Below are 18128 nucleotides of genomic sequence, written 5' to 3'. Positions count from 1 at the left end.
CCGGTGTTAACCTCAATGCGGGCGTAAATTAGAATTCTGTATCGGGCCTCGGTGACCTTGGCATTCAGGGGGTAGATTACCATGGGCTGGCTGGGAGAAGATTTAAGCTTGGTTTGGCGAGAGGCAAAAACTCATTCACAGGCAACATCCTGCAGGCCTGGGGTGACTTAAGAAAGCCAAGTTGAGTCATACCGTAAGCTTCTGTGGCTTGATTGGAGGAGAAAGGATGGGTTTAGATAACCACTGAATGGTGAGTTCATGTCACACCCACTTTTAGCATCTGACAAAGAAGTGATGATATTGTTAGAACAAACAGAGAACCCTTCCTCCTACTCAGAAGAAAAAATGAAAGTCAGCTCTCTGCAATTTGGCTATTCATTGTGGCTGAATATAAAGAGCGGAGACTTGACTGAACAGAACTATTCGTGGTAACTCTAGAGTAATAATTTAATACTCAGAATTCTAGATGTCTCATTCCTTTTGCTTACTGTTATCAAGTCTTTTGTAAGCAGGCTTCAGCTTGTGGTTGGTTTGTGCGAATCATAGAGCTGCTTTAAAAATGTTACTCTAACTTTTTGGTTTCCAAAAAATGTATTTGGTGACCCAGTAAGTTAACCTGCCTACTTCATTGCAGTGTGCCATTCTTGTGAACTCATTTGCTGATGGGGTGGGATCAGGCGAGGCTTGAGAGCAAACAGCAGGGGTCATTCCTGCCCTCAGATGCCCTCCAACATTGTAAGAGTAGAAACATTCCCCTTCTCTCTCAACTCCACCCCCAGTTCCATCATCCCAGACCCCGGCAGAATTGCAGACTGTAGCCATTCCAGCCCAGCCCATGGAGAGCTTTGTTGACACAGGCCCAACAGTACACAAATTTGTTTACCCTCTGCTTTATGGACTACTGAGTTGCTTTGCATTTATGGAATTGGCGAGGGGCCTCATCGGCGGTGCACGCTGGGGCAGTCGATATATAGAACCGGAGCGTGGATGAGCGGCCCCTTTGTCTGCACTGGAAACGTGGGTTAAAAATTGAACAGCTAACGAAAGCGAGTGCATGATAGATCGGCACTCTTCAAAGAAAGGAAGCTTTTTTCCCCTTCTTTGATTTCTCTCTCTGTCTTCCCTCTTTTTTTTTTTGAAAGAGAATACAGCAAGAGATGGTGCATGAAGTCAAGGAGTCATTGTTCTTACAAAAGGCATTTTTTTGTTCCTACTAATTTCCTTTCTCCACTTGAACATTGGGGGAAAAAAGTGGGATGGCGTGTGTTGTTCTCTGTTCCAGATATTCGCGGCCAGGGCTAAGATCATCCCCGCTGAGTGGTTTGAAGTAGTTGTAGTGAGCGGTGCCTTTTAAACTATTAGCAGAAAGCTCCAAAGTGTATGAAACTCCTAGCCTGTATGGAGAAGGCCCTCATCATGGCACTGGTTTGTGTGTTTGCTTAAAATGGCCTGGCTGTTTGTTAGGCTGTAGTTTGGAGAGGAGGTGATAGGGTAAAATGGTCAGTCCATCAGAGGAAGTCCTCTTTGCACTCAGAACCCTGAGATTTGAGAGAAAAAATGAAAGCAAGCTCTTTAACGGGCCAGAGAGCTGGGCGATTGTGGAGGAAAGCAAACAGTGACAAGCAATCAGACAGATGTCTGCAACTCTGCATGCATCGATCTACCACAACATACGTAATATCTTGGAGTGGTTCCTTTTAGATGCTGAAGTAGACTTCCAATTTTCAGGGGGGGAGAGAAAAGAAGTTGTGTGGAAATTTAAGGAACTGTTGTTGTCATTGCCCAGAATTAGAGTCCATCTGATGCTTGAGGCTGTAATCATACTTGTTTCACTGAAGTAAAGTTTGATATTTTATATAAAGAGAGGTGGGTTTTTAAGAAGACTGTTTATTCACAAAATATCTATTTAGAGTTACAAGCTGTCATTACAAACAATTCAATTGAAATGATGGGTCAACCAAACAGGTGCACAGTGTCAGTATTTGGCTGGGGGGGAGCCAGAATTGACTGGAATACTTGGGTTCATCTGTCATGATTACCTTGAAACTGTGTCAAAATGCAGCCAGTCACTTTATTGATAATTGCTGACTCTTTCTCACTACAACCTGATCCGAACATGGTTGTGCAGACAAAAAATGGTTCTGCACACAATGTCGTAATTAAAAGTAGTTAAGCTGATTCCAACAAGGGGAGAACAGCGATGAGGACAGATGCTCGGCAGGAACTGGAGCACATTCAATTAGCTTTTTTTTTCCTTTGTTGCTCCTTTCTGTGGTAGAAATTAAGAGCTACTATCTCCAAAGTTCTATGAAATAATCATATAACAATGGCAATCGCTTTGTTATTCAGTGTTCACCTAATTAGTAGCAGCAAATGAGGCAACAGGATATGCTCATTTTGCTTTTAAAGTATTAATGGAAGGCTTTGTAGTTTGGTGCCAACAGTGAGACAATGGAATTTTCGAGTTCACCTAATAGAAATGCCATGAACGCTCAGTTAGAATGTTTGATTTATGCCGTCACGTATTTTTAATAACCCCCGGTTTTCTTGTCAGCATCCAAGAGTTTTTGATAATTCATTTGACTAAGTTCATTTGCTTTGCAAGCATATTTCACAAGGCATTCCGTTCATTTCAACAGTGTTCATTTTCAATGGGGGAGGGGATAATTACCCTCAAATTCAAGAGCAGATGAATGGAACGAGTCAGACTTCAGACATAAAGACATTATAAAAAACCCAACAGATTCTAACAATTATACTAATAGAAAAGTAAATGTCACGTTGGGCTTTGAAGAGCCAATGGTCAAACATTAACAGATGGTGGGCAATGTGTCGCACTGCCATTGAACTAGTGGAAAGGTTAATAAGCAAATGTGGTATGTGTTTGCCAAGCAGACTTACACATTGTTGGCACGACGAGCATATATTCTCTGCATAGACAGATAGCATGAGGTGAAGTCATGCCGATAGAAATTGAAATTTCATAGGTAGAATGTCACATGCCCTCTCTTTTCTATTTAAAATGAAAAAAGTTTGTTTGGGATTTACAGGAAAAAAAAAACCAATATGGAAACCAATGAAACAGTCAACACTACATACCATTGGGATTCATCGTCCAAATGGTCACAAATTGCTGACACTGGGAGGTTGTCAATCTTTGGCCGCACTGTCAGAGTTTTGAATGATCTACTGAACTGTGAAGGTTATTTATTGATGAGCTGCCTTTAATCAAATTCCTATACATGTCTCTACAAACTCCCATCAGAATATATTGAGTGGTGATACCGATGGGTATTCATTGGTTGATTCCAGCGGCGGTGTGTGCAAGCCTACAAACGCTTCAGCAGATCAAACCTGTGGGGAAAGCCGACTGAGCCTTAAACATTCAGCATGCCGCTAAAGGACTCCCATGCTTTTGTTCCTAATAATAACCACTTATTCCATAATATGTGAGTACAGTCTACTTGAACAGGCTGAAGTACCATCACGTTGGAAAAGACCCCGACCCTTGCCTGATAGGAGTACGTAACCTAGGGAGAAAGAGAGGCCGAGGGTAGAGACAGAGAGAGAAAGGGAAAACCAAAACAATGATGAGGATTGGGTAGAAAGGGCAAGAGATCTGAAGTCATGGGGGGAGAGAGAGGCAGTGGAAAGTGAAGGAGAGATCTTTAACCGTGGTCCAGGCGATTTTAGAAACAGGGAGGGGGTAAAAAATCAGCAATTGGCTACTCTCCGCGCTTCGTCTCTCTCTCACCGGAGCTCTTGGGCACTCAGCACTTGCAGCCGTTGCCTGGAAATGATTAACAGATCTCGGGGAACTGCAGCACGAGTGGCCCGGCGATTACTTCCAATTACCGCAAAATTGGAATTTCGTGTTGGCTCTAGTCAGTGGCGGAATTGGAATTGCGTGCAGGCTCTTACGGGCAAAAATTTTTTTTTAAAAAAGGACGGAGGATCTTGTGGTGTACTATCTTCCTTTCTCGTATGATGGCGTTCCTTGTCCGTTCTTCTGCCTGTAGTGTTTTGTATGGTTGTGTTGAACACAAGACTGGGCTTTTTGTATGTGGGTGAGTTGAGGTGTTCTGAAATGGATCACCTCCATCGTCTGATCTGTCAATCTTCAGGAATTTCAGTTGTTAAGGATCATCTTCACTATTTGTCACCATTGATGGCATCAGAACTTTAAGATCATTTGGGATTAACAGTCTTAGATACATGTAGGCTACGTGTATTAAATATGAATGGAGGGCAATTTGTTTGGTTTTTTCACTGAAATCAGGAACAAATTTTTTGCATACTGATTCACATGGTCTTGTAGCTTTATGAAACAATTATGTAATCCAGTATGTTGGCCACAGTTTTCAAGAAAAAAACTGGAAATGGGCTTATTTCCTTGAAGAGCTTAATTTTCCTCAAACAATATCAGCCCGCATCAGCACATTCTGTGCGTGATTCTTTTTGCAATGTATGTGTGCATTGCTGCCCCTCAGCTGCAAAAAAATGTTCATTTGTCAAAGTCTGACTTTTCAATTTCCTTCCACATTAGCCTGGTCTTTCTGAGAAATGTGAACGAGTAGGAGCCTACACCATTTTGGTTTTCCCCGTAATAAACAGAATACAATCATACTGAGATTTTTCTTTTAGTCTGTGATTCCTGATAGTGATGTGGCAGTTATTAAGATTATACTTTCAAGAAAGTGATAGTGACCCGTGCAGAGCATGGTGTTAAGCTTGTGCGGTGCACTGGATGTCACCCCCTCACCAGTATGAACAGATTCTTTCTTACAAAGGCAGCCAGTAATCCGGACTGGTTGTTTATGTAATCAGTGCCGTAACTCTCTGCCCCTGCATTGTCTCCTCTTCCCATCCCACAGCACAAACCTGACCAACAGCACTTGCAACACAATATCACTTCCACCATGCATTATGCATAAACCATGCATGAACCCTGTGTGCTAATCCACCAGTAATGCCCCCTCCTTTATGGCAGCCCTGGTGTGGTGGTGAGGGTCAGGGCAAGGGGAATGAGGAAATGGCCCCAATGGAAAAAGGGAGGGGAGGGGGGGTTAAGAAGAAGGAGATGGGTTTGAATAGGTCCTAACACAAACTGGTACATGTTGAGGAGAACGGACAGCTGTGGTTTTTTATGTATACATGTATGTGCATGTATACTGTTTCAGTAATGGTAATAATATCAGAGTGAGTCATTCCTGGAAAATGCGTCTCCCTTGAAGTTGTTTGTTTTACTATTTGTGTTATGGGGGACAAAACTAGCAGGAATAAGAGTGGTACATCAATGGTGACTGTGTTACATGTACTGCGTTAAACAGATGTAAAGGACCTACGGAATATGTGTAGTTTTGCATTGGGTTTTTGTGTGTGTGCTCGTTGTCGTTTTCTGCATTTGTGAGTCTTACATGTACTACGCAAAGTTATTGGTGCACCGTGCTTCTTTTGATAGTTTTGTGTTGTATTATAATCAGCTGATAGGCAATTGATATTGATGTTGGGGACAGTAGTGATTGCGGTCCAACATAATCATCCTCTATCAAGGCATGATCAAAGAGTCATCAATCTAATTGTTTTGTGTATCACACAGAATGCAATGCCGTGATTGGTAATGGATGTGCTTGTGTTGTGGGCTGGTTGGCTTTGCTTGGTAGAAATTGACCAGTTAAACGGATTAACAGTGATTTTTTTTTTTTTTTTTGCTGGTTAAGTTTTCCAACTACCAAGTTTGTATCCTTGATGAGATGATTTCCTCAGTGCCCACGGCCTAATGCCTTGTAATCCAATATTCTGCTGTACTCCCATAGGGGGAGGTGGTAAAATAGAAACCAATCATCTTTGCATAGGGAAAAATATATCCAGAATTGGTTAATACCCACCTAATGTGATCAGCAAAAGGTGAGACACTGAATTGAAACGGGCCCGGTGATAGAGCATACACATCACACTTCGGCCTGCTTCGGGGAACAGAATCCAAGTAATTTCTTTCAGATCACGACAATGACCGGTTGGCGTGGTCTTTTAAATTAAATCCTCCCTTTCGCACAGCAAAGTGAAGCTCCATTCGGGATATTAAACCTGGCCGGTTACCATTTTTGTAATCAGTGAGATGGCTACAAGATGGGGGAGAAAGAATGGGGGGACTGGAGGAGGGAAGAGAAAGCCGGCGGGGATCACAAGATGCGTCCGCTACTCTGGCCCCACCAACGACTAGCCAGATGGCGTGTGCGGACTTTTTTGTGTATCATTTGCCTCCATCGCAATTTCACAATGTAATGGTTACCTAGGGCTTAGCTATTACACTGGTAATGGACGATCAGTGCCACAGTGAGGTTTCTGTAGCCAAGAAACCGGGGAAATACAGAGAGGAGTGGGAAATGGGAATAATAATATGAAAAAAAGAGAGGGGGAAAAAAGAACGGGAAATAGAAGTCACCTGGCAAAACGTGTTCTGAAACAGCTGCCGTGTCGGCTTTATGCCACAAGCCACTTCGCAACAGCAATCAATACCGCTAGTAGAGATCCTCACTTGCTCAGGCCAACACGTCGAGTCATTTCATTTGTCAAATAATTGCTCTCACTCCATACGCTCATCTCCCTAAATAAATTGAAACCCGCAAGGAGAAAGCGTTGGTTTTTTTTCACCCTCTGAGAGTCAGACACTCACAGTAAAGAGAGAGAGGATTTAGTTCAAACTGGGTTCGTCAGGAAAATGGAAAAACAAACAGAAGTATTCTCATTATTTTTTTTTTACTTTTGGCTGCACTGGTTAGTTTTAAAAAAGATGGATTTGGAATCGAGTCATACACATTGCATGTAGTCTGGCATGGGCTGTGTACTGCATGGACATCGGCGCACCGTGATGGTTTGTTATTCGCTTTGCTACTTATATGGATTTATTGATCCGGTGGCTGGGATAATATTTGTCTTGCTCTTTCGCGGATGAAAGGAGCGGAAAATTAACAGGCAAATCTGTAACTTAAGTCCCACAAGCTCTTTGTGGGCATTTTGTCCTGGAAGAATGGATCAGTCAGCCGCCAGGGGTTGCTGAGATCCATCTGTATCAAATGGGAGCCTAAGTTATTCCATGCGTGGACACAAAGAAGTGGCTGTAAGAGAATCTTCCCCCTTCGCCATCCGATTGCCGCAGAATGCAATTATACACTTGCTAATCGGGTTCCGTGCATTCTAATGACATGACACACTCTCTGTGGCGTTTGGTACTTGTATAATCACATCAGCTGGCCAATTTGGGGGTGTGTGTATGAGAGACAAAAATGCCCAGAGAAGAACTAAACAAGCAGTTGACCAACAGGAAACTGGACAGTTTCACAAAAGGTGCAGAGGGGTTCATGTTGAGAAAGTGGATTCCATTAAGATGGTATTTTCTTTCGGGGGCAAACGAAAAAGAAAAAAGTCACCAGCTCTGCAGTGCCGTCACCACACAGGCATTCAAATTCATTTGCGAGGCAAGAGAGAAGCTCATGGCCATCACGTTGCCCTTCTGATTGCCAGGAAAATTGGATTTGCCAAGATGTCCTAGGGCCTTGCTGACGAGTCGACTCGCACACCGATCCTGACTCGGGTCTGTGCGGCTGGCTGGCTCTGTCTCTCTCTCTCCTCTCCTGCCGCAGCTGCCGTGCAGGGTCCCCCTTTTCTGGGTTCATGTTCCATCAATTACAACCCACTCTTGGCCCACTGTGGAGTTCGTACAATTTTTTTCCCTCTGTGTGTGTGTGTGTCAGCGTGCTTGTGTGAATAGAGCTAAGCGGCTATGCACTGGGTCAATCCGGGAGGATTGAACAGTGTTGCTGTTAACAACAAGCATTACAGGCACCTCCAGCACACAGTCTGCAGACTAGCCGGCTTGACACAAAGCAGTGAACCCCTTGGGAATTACGATAGTATCAAAAGAGCGACACAGAAAGCCAACACATTCAGGATGTATTTAACAATGGATTAAGAACAACTTCTCTTTCACTCAAAACAGACAGTACACCAGCTGGTCTGCTGTTTCATGCCAGTCTTTTTTTCTTCCCTCTCTGCTTGTTTCCAACCTAGACTTTTTTCCATTTGTGTGCTCAGGAATCCTCTAAAGACTGTTCCTGCAACACCCAGCCTTTCCAACACCTCTGAGATTAATCGTCAACGACAACACGGCCGGGCCCGTTGAATTATTCAACAGCCGTGCTCCCCGTGGTCCAAACTTATTACATGCATATTTAATGGGTCCTGGAGGACAGGATGCAAATTGCCTCTCCCTGTTCATATCATCGGAAGATGAAGTGGCACATTTTGTCGAGGCTGGTGTCTTTGGAATCCTTAAGATGATCAGTGTCAGATTGTATCAACGATATTTTTTTGTTGGGGCATACGTTCATCCGCCTATATAAAAATGCACGTGGTTCACTTTGCAGCCTCCACAGAATCTCTTTTCTTTTAGTACTGAAAATTTGATGTGGACAATTTTTGTTATGATATAAATTTGGAGAACCATTGCTGATGGCTGTGCAAACATCAAAAGAATAAGAAATGAAATACATGTAAGTGCTAAACTACTGAATGATTTCAAACAAGACTTCTGATGCTGTGGTAAATTTGTGTTCAATTTTCTCCAAGAATAAATGAATTAACTTCAACTTCATTCCAGATGACATTGCTTGAAAACAGTAATAGCCCTTGAAAAAAAAAGCTAATGCATAGTGTTTCATTTTTTTTTTTACTTCAGAAATTCCTGTCAAATTCCTTCGAATTTATTGATTGGAAATGTTGCCTTTGATCACAGCAGGTTTGTCTCACAAGAAAGACAAAACCCTCCTAATGGAATCGTCTTCATCTGGCTGTCCAAACGATTGCCACAGTCGTCTGAAATTGACCACTCACCATTAACCCACATAGCTTCTCGCCTTGAAATAACGATAACACAAAAACATTGGAGTGAAAACAGTGTAATTGTGTAAAGGTTTCCCCCTCTCCTGTCCCATCCATGGGCCTGTGGTGATGCGTAAAGAAATGCTTGCCCACATCAGCGGATGCAGTTATTCACTGTTATGAAACTAAACACTTTAGGATTGATTTGACGCAGAAATCCAATACATGCTACAGTGAAGGGCGTATAAATTTACTACTCTGGGGCTGAGTATTTGGCGCGCAGCTTTTCATCGGCTGAGGAACATTCTCCCACCTGGTTCTCAAGAACTCTTGAGCAGGTTCTCTGGTGCAGCAGTGGGTTTTTTTTCTGTGGTGAGCAGGTTTTGGCGACGGGAGCTGACCGGCGGGGTTTCGCACGCGTGTTGTGATGGTTAGGACCGACGCAGAGTGGCAGTGGAAGTGTCATCACTTGGGAGACTGTTGATGGAATCAAGGATTGGATGAGGCAGATGCCATCATCCGATAGTGTCTCTGCAGCCGTCCCCTGTGGCGCCAAAGGGGTACTAAGGGGAGGGGGGTACTGTTCCTCAGGTTGCCTGGTGGTTTGCTGGTACACCCACTGATGTTCTCCCTGACTGTTTAAGAGGTTTGGGGTGCATGGAGGCAACCATTCAATTATGCAAAATGAAAGTTGCCGAGAAAAGGCCTGACAAGTTTGAAAACTCTTCAAGGTGGTGTCATGCTCATGTAGATTAGTGCTACTTTCATGGTCTTGGGAATTTGAACTGGCTTCGCACTTTCAGTAATAGTCAAGAGCTCATCTGTCTCTTTTCTGAACACAATCTCATCATTCTCATTGAAGCATTAGCTGAGATTTTTTGTGGCACTTTCCAGAAATTTTCAATTTCCTTGTCGTAATCAGTGGGTGATTCGGCAGACTCTGTAAGAGCCGTTTGATTTCAGTAATATAAATAGTATGAATACCGTTCTGTTAAATGCACTAAGTCTTATTTGATGGCAGTCAGAACACACTGATTGACTTTTAAAGTTAACACCTGTGGTTCTATTTTGAATTCAAAGGCTATTTTAGGCAATGAGTCTTTTCCTCGAGGTATCCAATACATTTCCCATATGATTTTAATTTGGGGAGAAGATAGTGTGTACATATGCATACCTGTTGTAAAATATTACTCGTTGTTGCATAAACCCTTACCTACAAGACCATGAAAGTTCTATTAAAATTGCTGGATGAAGGACTGTTTGGCTTAAATATGAGACAGCAGTGATATCAATGTCCCATTTCATGCCTCTTTTTTTCCCAAACTTTGGCACAACTGGATTGCACTTCTCCCATTTGATTTTTATCCTAATGTCTACCAACTCAACAAGTTCAGCCTTTATGGAAATGAGAGAAGAAAAACATCTCAGGTTCCTCAGCCTCTAAGATGGATATGAGCGGCTGTCCAGCCGCTTTCACCCAGTTGTCAGCCAGAGTGAAATGACACTGATGAAGCCAGGCTCCACACCAGTCCAATCACCCAAGAATCAACCCATCCCCACTCCCATGTCACCTCCACTCAGACTCCCCCATCCATATATTGCTACAGTTATTATTATTATGGTTAGTTGGTACCCCACCACTCAAACCATTCAGTGCCTGACACACGCCCCGGACACCACGTGCAGTTCAGGTTCAGAACTTAGTACACGACATCCAGTTACACATACATATACAGGCCAGCAAAAACGCACTTATATAAATTTTTATATATATATATATATAAATATGTAGGGGTACCTGAGACTGAGAGGAGTTCCCTCCTCTCGCTGTGCAATCAATCTCCACACAGCTTCCAACCGCTCGGCCCCATTTATCTTTATTTTGATCCCTGACACTTTACCTGTCAAATCCAATGAGCGAAAAAGTCCGCCCCCGATCTGTCTTTCCCTGCTGATCTCTGTTTACCAGCTCAGAAGAACTCACACGCGCACATACAGGGGAAGTTGCACACCATGGCTGACATCTTTGCCATGCCAAACTGACTGAATTGCCGGCTACTGGATTGACTTACATTACACTTTTCCCCCCTGCCTTGTAAATTTCTGTTTCCGCCTGTTTGTTTTCAAATGGAGTTGTGACGGGGAGGGCTTTTAGATGTTAGCAGTATGCTTTATTTACCGGAAATGAATTCAAGGGTTACCATACATGCATCCAGTATAAGGTATCAAATGATCTATATATGATGATAAACAGCGTGGCTGTGTTTTTATCAGACATTTGACTGAATTGGTCCTAGGCACTGGAGTTAGAGCGAACTCTCTTTCATTTTTTGAACGTGAACTATGACCTTTTTCTGTTTTAAATCCTTGTGATTTCAGTGACCGGAAATAGGATCATTCAAGAAGCAAAGTATATTTTATGATAATATCAATCCATGAATCTTAGTGTTGAAGATGGTACGGACCACCATATGGTTTTTTAGAGAAGTAATCATGGAACAAATAATAGCTAGTGGTGTTGTTAATATTTGTAGATTCATCAGGGTTGTTATTCAACAGGTATTGATTTGTGAAAATTAATGTTAACATCTTTGGTAAACTTGGTGCATGTCAACTTCAGAATCATATTAGCGCCTACATGGCACGCATTCGTTTATATTGACATCAAACGGCTTGGCCCAATGTTCTTCTTGCAGACAGTTTATGTGCATTTGTTTCATAATGGTAAGCTTCACGGGCCCCTAGCAGTATCAGCCTCCATTCCCAGTGAATGTGGTAAAAGAATCAAACTCCATTTTTAATCCAGTGCAGAATCTCCATAGATTAGCCCTGATCTGGAGATGACAATTCCAGCAGAAAAGAAAAAAAAACTTTTGCACAAACAGGAGCCACAGAAATCACCTAGAGTTTGACTGTCAACAAGGTCAATTGCCCGGCTTAATTGTATAATAACTGCGCACACTTGCTGCTGTCAAAATCAGTAAGGGCCCCCACACTCTGCACAGGCAAGGGCTTGTGCTGCTGAAAATTTGCTGTGGCTGTCAGAAGGGCACTCAGTTAGGAGACTGTACGTGTATGTGGGTTTGCATTCATAAAGTGTCTGGGGTTCGGTGTCAGTATGCATTGGGCAGGGAGTTAGTCAAAGTTAGGAGACCTGAACTTGGGGAGATGGTCCCTTCATGGAAAGTGATGGGGGGGTCTGGTGTGGCTGGGATTAAGAAATCAGACTGTCTGGGGTCAGGCTTTTTTGGGGGGGGGCATATTTCAGGAGAAAAAAGACAAGAGCTAAGGTAAAATGCCCATTGAGCAGACTTTTATCAAAAAGTGGTTATGGACTGGTTTGTGCAAAATAATGATGAGTTTATAATGCTAGGCTTTTTTATGAACAAATTTTAGTTACAGTTATTCTACAGGAGAAAGGCATGGACTGGGCTTGCAGGTTTTTTGTAATAACCAGAAAATGACACACTGCTAAGGTTGTGTGCCACAGTTGTTTTCACCTGTGGTTTTAGGTTGCACCTACTCATTACTTTCTTAACAGTGGACTTCATAAGACGATACATTCTTACCCACCACTGGTTATCTTAATTAAGTCTTAAAAAGAAATGCCGATATTATGATGTGGAGTTTTTGGTTCAGTCACTTTAACTTGGTAAGAAAATGTCAAAGCATGTAGCTGATATTTACATTCATCAGTCAAGAATAATACATGGCTATCTCACTCTAGAAACCATTACAAAGAAATTCTTGATTGGCAAAAATCCTTCATAGAATCCTCACAGGTTTAAATAGGATTTCAGTGGTTTTTTGCCTTGCCTTCTCAAGTTTTCCGTGCTGTCATTGGATGCTGCAAGGGCTCTTATGTTTTCTCAGAATTCCAGATAGTATTGAGAGAAATCAGTGTTTGTATGTTCAAGCTTGGGGGGGGGATGTTCAAGCCTATCCCTCAACAGGAACCCAGCTCTTTTTAGACAATCCAGTGAGCTTCCACTGGGATAATGTCTTTTGTTTTTATTATTGCACCTTTTTCAGAGAAATCACCAAATGTAAAACATGCATCTGTAAGAGAGTCCACTCATATGCCTGTTTTTTCAAAGCAAAGAGGACAAAACAAGAACACTTCATATTGAACAAAAATTCAATTGGATGGGTAGTTATCAGTTTTTGGCTCTAAATTGTTCTAAAAATATTAGTGTGGCATGTTTATGAATGTGAGTTGTTTCCATCTCCTCTCATTTGCACAGATAACAAGTGAGTATTTGTCTGATTTTATAATGTACATGTTAAAGCTTACATATCAACACTCTGTAAATTTACTGGTTGAGTGGCTGGTGGATGTCAGGATTTAAAATGTAAACAGCTGTGAATATAAATGCACAGTCACAAAGCAGTTTTTCTTGCGAAACAGCATTCAGAAATGTTAACATAAAAGTTAGGCTGAGGGATTGGCATCACAGAATCCTTTTTGTATATTTTAGTTAATTTTCTCTATGCTGGGTCATTATAACTGGGAGCAGAGATAGGCCTTTTAGTTTGGTGAAGTAGGAAATCTTCCTCTCCCTTTTCTCCAACACAAAGCATTCAGAAATGGCCATTTTGTAGGGGACAATAAACCAGTCCCGCAAGAAAAGGCAAGAAAGAAAGGATAAATACTTTTACCTTGAGAAAAAATTTCTTCTACCCCATTCTGTCCATTTGGGTCAGAGCTTTGAGGAGAGGGGTGGCTTGGAGGAGAGATAGTATAGCTAGCCTCATAGTTACCAGACCTGGCCTACAACAGTAAAGACTTTGAATCCGAGGTGTACATGCATGTGGAGGTGCAGCACTCCGCTTGACTGGCAATAAATGAGGAATAAATTCTGCACTGAAGACAGTCTCACAGTTTCAAAACACATTGTTCTTTATTGTAAGGCTATATACTTCTTCAGTTTATTTGACGTTCATTTCTTTGGGATAAACAATTTCATATTTTGTTATTAACTGCACATTATTAACATATCAACTAGACATTTACTGCTTCAGATTATGATGTAGTTTCAAGGAACAAGAGGAAACATTTTATAAGGTTGCAGTGCATTGCTGCAATTTTCAATTGCAAAAGGTGATTTTCATCAAACCCCATGTTGTTTGAAGTTGTAACTTTTATTTTGCCAAACTTTCCTGTTTACACCATGTGCTTACAGGGATATGAGTTCTTTCCCACAGGTTTGTTGAAAGTAATCAGATGAATTTTAGCGATGGGCAAATTGTAAAGGGTGAAATCTGGATAAGTGATTTTTGGCATGGATTAGTATGTGAATACCAGCAGTGTGTCATGTTTCCTGCCACAGCTCTGCCCACTCCAAATTGTGCAGTGACAAAAATAATCCAGCTGTTACACCGACCAGGCTCTGCGCAGTACAGTTGGTGCACTGCCTGCACAGCAGCAGCAAACCCTCCGTGTATCCAAGATATTGCCAAGATTTTTCTCTGAAAGGACGACTGTGCCGGTTTGTACACTGTACAGTGGAACAGATGAAAATTCTCAAGTTTTTGACAGGGTCAGTGAGGTCAACACTGGGGCCATTGCTCAAAGTCAATGGCCCCAGAGACAGCACTGGGCCCCCTGTACAACTTTGGCTTGTTTTATTGTCCTGGTAGGGATCACTGGTAGTGACCTCAACTCAGGTCATATGCTAAGTTATTAAAGGGATGGTGTACTTTGATAAGGGTTGTACTTAATTTTTGTAAAAAAAAAAAAAAAAAGAGGTAGGCACCTTGGTTTTTGTCTGATATGGAAGATTTCAAGGAAGGCACACCTTGAAAATACAGTAGGGCTCAGCAGAATGGACATACACTATTCAAGAAACTAACATAGTGGAATTTGTATCCTTGTGGAGACATGACTTTGTTCTCATGGTTATGTGCCTTTGCACACATGTAAACATGCATTTTCTGCACAATTTCACTCCCGGGAAGTAAACAAAACCTTGCTGTTTTTTTCCCCAAATCAAATAGCCTGACTTCAGGGCTCCACAGTTTCCTTAACACACCCAGCCTGACCTTTGGAAACTGTGTTTCTAGGTTTACTGGTATCAACTAGCCATGCCTTGTGGTGTTTCAAGAGTTGAATAAATTCAGTTCATAAAGGATTTGAGAGTTTTGCATGATAATATGTCTTTAACTACATGTACTTCAGACTTTGTGGGTGGCTATTACCAGTTTCAATCAAGTCTCATAGAACTTTCACATTTTGATTTCTTTTAATAGGAAAAAGAGAATATTGTGAAATTGAGCCTAAATTTTGCAGCTGGTGCCTTGAAGCTACAAACATTGAGAAGGCTTTGGATTTGGTGTAGAAATGTCACACATTTCAACACATTTCCTATAGTTGACCAACAGTGTAGTTCAAAAGCTGCTAATTTGTAGCAGCTGTATACGTTCTTCCAGAAAATGGAGAGGGTTCAGAATCTCTTTTTGAAATTTCACTTTTACAGTTCAGTTTTCAAATAATCCAGGAAGTCAAGTGATTATCATCTGAAGTTGTTAGTTCTTGTTCTGATGTGGTAGTGCTGAATTGTGGAGATGTGCCTGAAATGGTACATGTACTTGTCACGTCTAAAGATCATACTACATTGTCAAAAGAGGGCAGTATAAATACTGAATTTAGTTGTCCTGAAAATGAACACGTTTCTTAGAAAATTAAAGCAGTGGTTTGGAGAAACTTGTGACAGATTTTACCAGAGGAAAATTTAAGTTTATAAAAGATAAGAGAAGATTGTTCGAGATTTTACAGAGTAATTCTGCCTGTTTGTATGAAATCAACTCACACAGGTATTAAAAAACATTTTAGCATCGTGTACATGCCTATAGACAGCTAGTAACGCACCAGAAATGCACTCTGCACTTCTTGTAGCGGCCAAGCACCATGTGCATTACATGTTTGATACATTTGGCAAATATAGACATATTTGAATTTCATTTTCTGCAGCAAACATTGGGGAAACCTGACACTCTCCAAATGCAAAGATTGCTGAATATACAGATTGTGTTTGCCTCCTCTCCTCCAGTGTCTACATCGTGTGTGTTTTCCCCGCACTCTAAGATCTGTTTGCCCACGGAGTGTGGTCTTTCCTTCTATGTCTGTTTTGAGGGAGGATAAAAATCCCTGTAGTTTTTGACCAGTGAAAACCCTGGGCTAACGTCTTGACGAATCATTCATGAACAAATAGCGTACCTTGATCTTTGTTGGAGACTCCAGAAGAGGCACTGTTTCTTTCAAACTTGCATTCCTGTAGTTCTGTTTTTTGAGTGTGGGGAACAAAATGGTAATTCTTCCTTTCTATGCTTCATTTCCACGCGTATTAAGTTCTTGTTCTTTTTCCCTTGAATTTCGATGCATTGAGTAGTCTGGAAATGTTTGTATTCTGTGTCAAAGAATTTTAAGTTACTTATTAGAAGAAGATGGAGGTTTGGCTCCTAGAAGTTACATGTTCATGATGTGATATTGATATTCAAGTTATCTTGTTTTCATCTTTTCCCTGTCTTGCTACAGTTCTAAGTATTCGAGGGGCACAAGAGGAGGAACCGCCGGACCCTCAGCTGATGAGGCTAGACAACATGCTTATAGCTGAGGGCGTGGCTGGGCCAGAGAAGGGCGGGGGCTCGGCAGCGGCTGCAGCCGCGGCGGCTGCCTCAGGAGGCGGCCCAGGACAACCAGACAATGCCATCGAGCACTCAGACTACCGAGCAAAGCTGGCACAGATCAGACAGATCTACCACACAGAGCTTGAGAAATACGAGCAGGTGGGCTAATTGAAGAGATATGTTGGCAGGCCCAAGATGCAATTCTTAATTAATTTTCGCCTGCTGAAATAATCACTTATTTATTCCTCTCGAATGTGACAGCATGCAGGCTCCCAGCCTCCTAGAAAAATTGCATGATGGTCAGACATTATTGGTCAAGTGTTTTTAATTGAAACTGCATGCAAATATTTTTGTCCCATTTTTGTAAGTGACATTTTGAATCGGATATTAACATTTTTTCATGGTCAGCGTAGTTCTTAGGCTGTACTCCAGTTACCGGTGAATGTCGGGTTGGGCACTTGCTAGGTTAACTTTGAATTTCACAACTGAATCAGTTTCACAAGGTTGGTTGGTGCAACTGATGTAATTGTTGACGTCTCTCCTGCAGACAGTATTATCAAGGGCAGACACATGTACTGTGCAAACCCAACTATTGGTTGGGCACAGGTTTGTACACCAGTGTTACATCGTTAGGTATCCTTTCATGTGCCGAGTTAGTCACTAGTGATTTGATAATGCTCTGTGTGACAGCATGGCCAAGGTCAATTAGATGGCACTCCATACCTTGATCATGGAGGGCTGTGCCGAGCACTTGCACCTTGTGCAACAGTTGTAACTGAAAAATCACACATGTCCCAATGAAAGCCACCAGATAATGGCTGCAGCTCCTTCCGATAGATGCAACTGTTACTCCTGGTTACAGTCGGTTGATATAGACATAGCCTTATCATTGTTTTGCAGTCAGCTCATTTTTTCTTCATATGGGAAATCTGTGGATTCTTACAGTATGTTGTGTTTATTTAGAGTCTGAGACATGGGCATTACCCCCCCACCTCCACCCCCCCCCCAAAAAAGAGAAGAAAAAACTTTGAAATCGACTGCCTTTCATTGTTACTGGTGAGTTCTTATCCCCTTCCCTATTCCCTCCCCAAGAAATTTCTCCCGCCCTGTGCTTTGCCCTCCTCTGGGAAAAAATACTGGCAACCCCCAATGTCGTCTACATTGCATTGGGACTAACGTCCAGGTTATAAAAGTCCTACAACGCGAAAGGTTTTCAAGGGTTTTTCTCACATTTTTACCTGGCGAAGGCAGCTCAAATGTCGTTCACAAATGCCTCGTATCCTGAATTCCATAAATGCTGTGTTGAAATTACTAAATACCCCTGCGGACAATGTATTTTAAAAGAATTTGCAAAATTCCACGTTTTCCGTCGCTATTCATGAATGGCCTACGTTCGTCTAGTTGTACGTATTTGCACATGAGTGAAATGGCTTCCACACTTGGCCCACATTCTGTCAGTTATGTTGTCTAGAGCTAGGTCTACGTCGTCACTCCATTTGAAATGCTTGGAGACATGCTGACAAGAGACCTAGCCGTAGCTTTGGAAGCCCGTTTCAGACAAGGCCTTATCTGCAACTTCTTCACGCCCACAGCTCTTTTGTGCATGCGTAAGGGGCGGTCGG

The 18128-nt window shown here is 42.1% G+C and overlaps 1 protein-coding gene across 3 annotated transcripts in view; it reads left to right on the top strand.

The window, feature by feature from the left end:
* The window catches only part of LOC110988573 (pre-B-cell leukemia transcription factor 1-like), a 95515-nt gene that overhangs the window by 63850 nt on the left and 13537 nt on the right, over positions 1-18128 (top strand). For all 3 annotated transcript variants that reach the window (XM_022252235.2, XM_022252233.2, XM_022252236.2), the window contains exon 3: positions 16415-16665. In XM_022252235.2, the coding sequence (XP_022107927.1) occupies positions 16415-16665 (251 nt within the window). The remainder of the gene's footprint in view (positions 1-16414; positions 16666-18128) is intronic.

The sequence above is a fragment of the Acanthaster planci genome, linkage group LG11 (assembly GCF_054643075.1).
Source record: "Acanthaster planci isolate LZ-2023a linkage group LG11, COTS_SCS, whole genome shotgun sequence".
Lineage (NCBI taxonomy): Eukaryota > Metazoa > Echinodermata > Asteroidea > Valvatida > Acanthasteridae > Acanthaster > Acanthaster planci.
The sequence above is the reverse complement of the archived record's forward strand: the minus strand, read 5'-3'. Positions and strand labels throughout refer to the sequence as shown.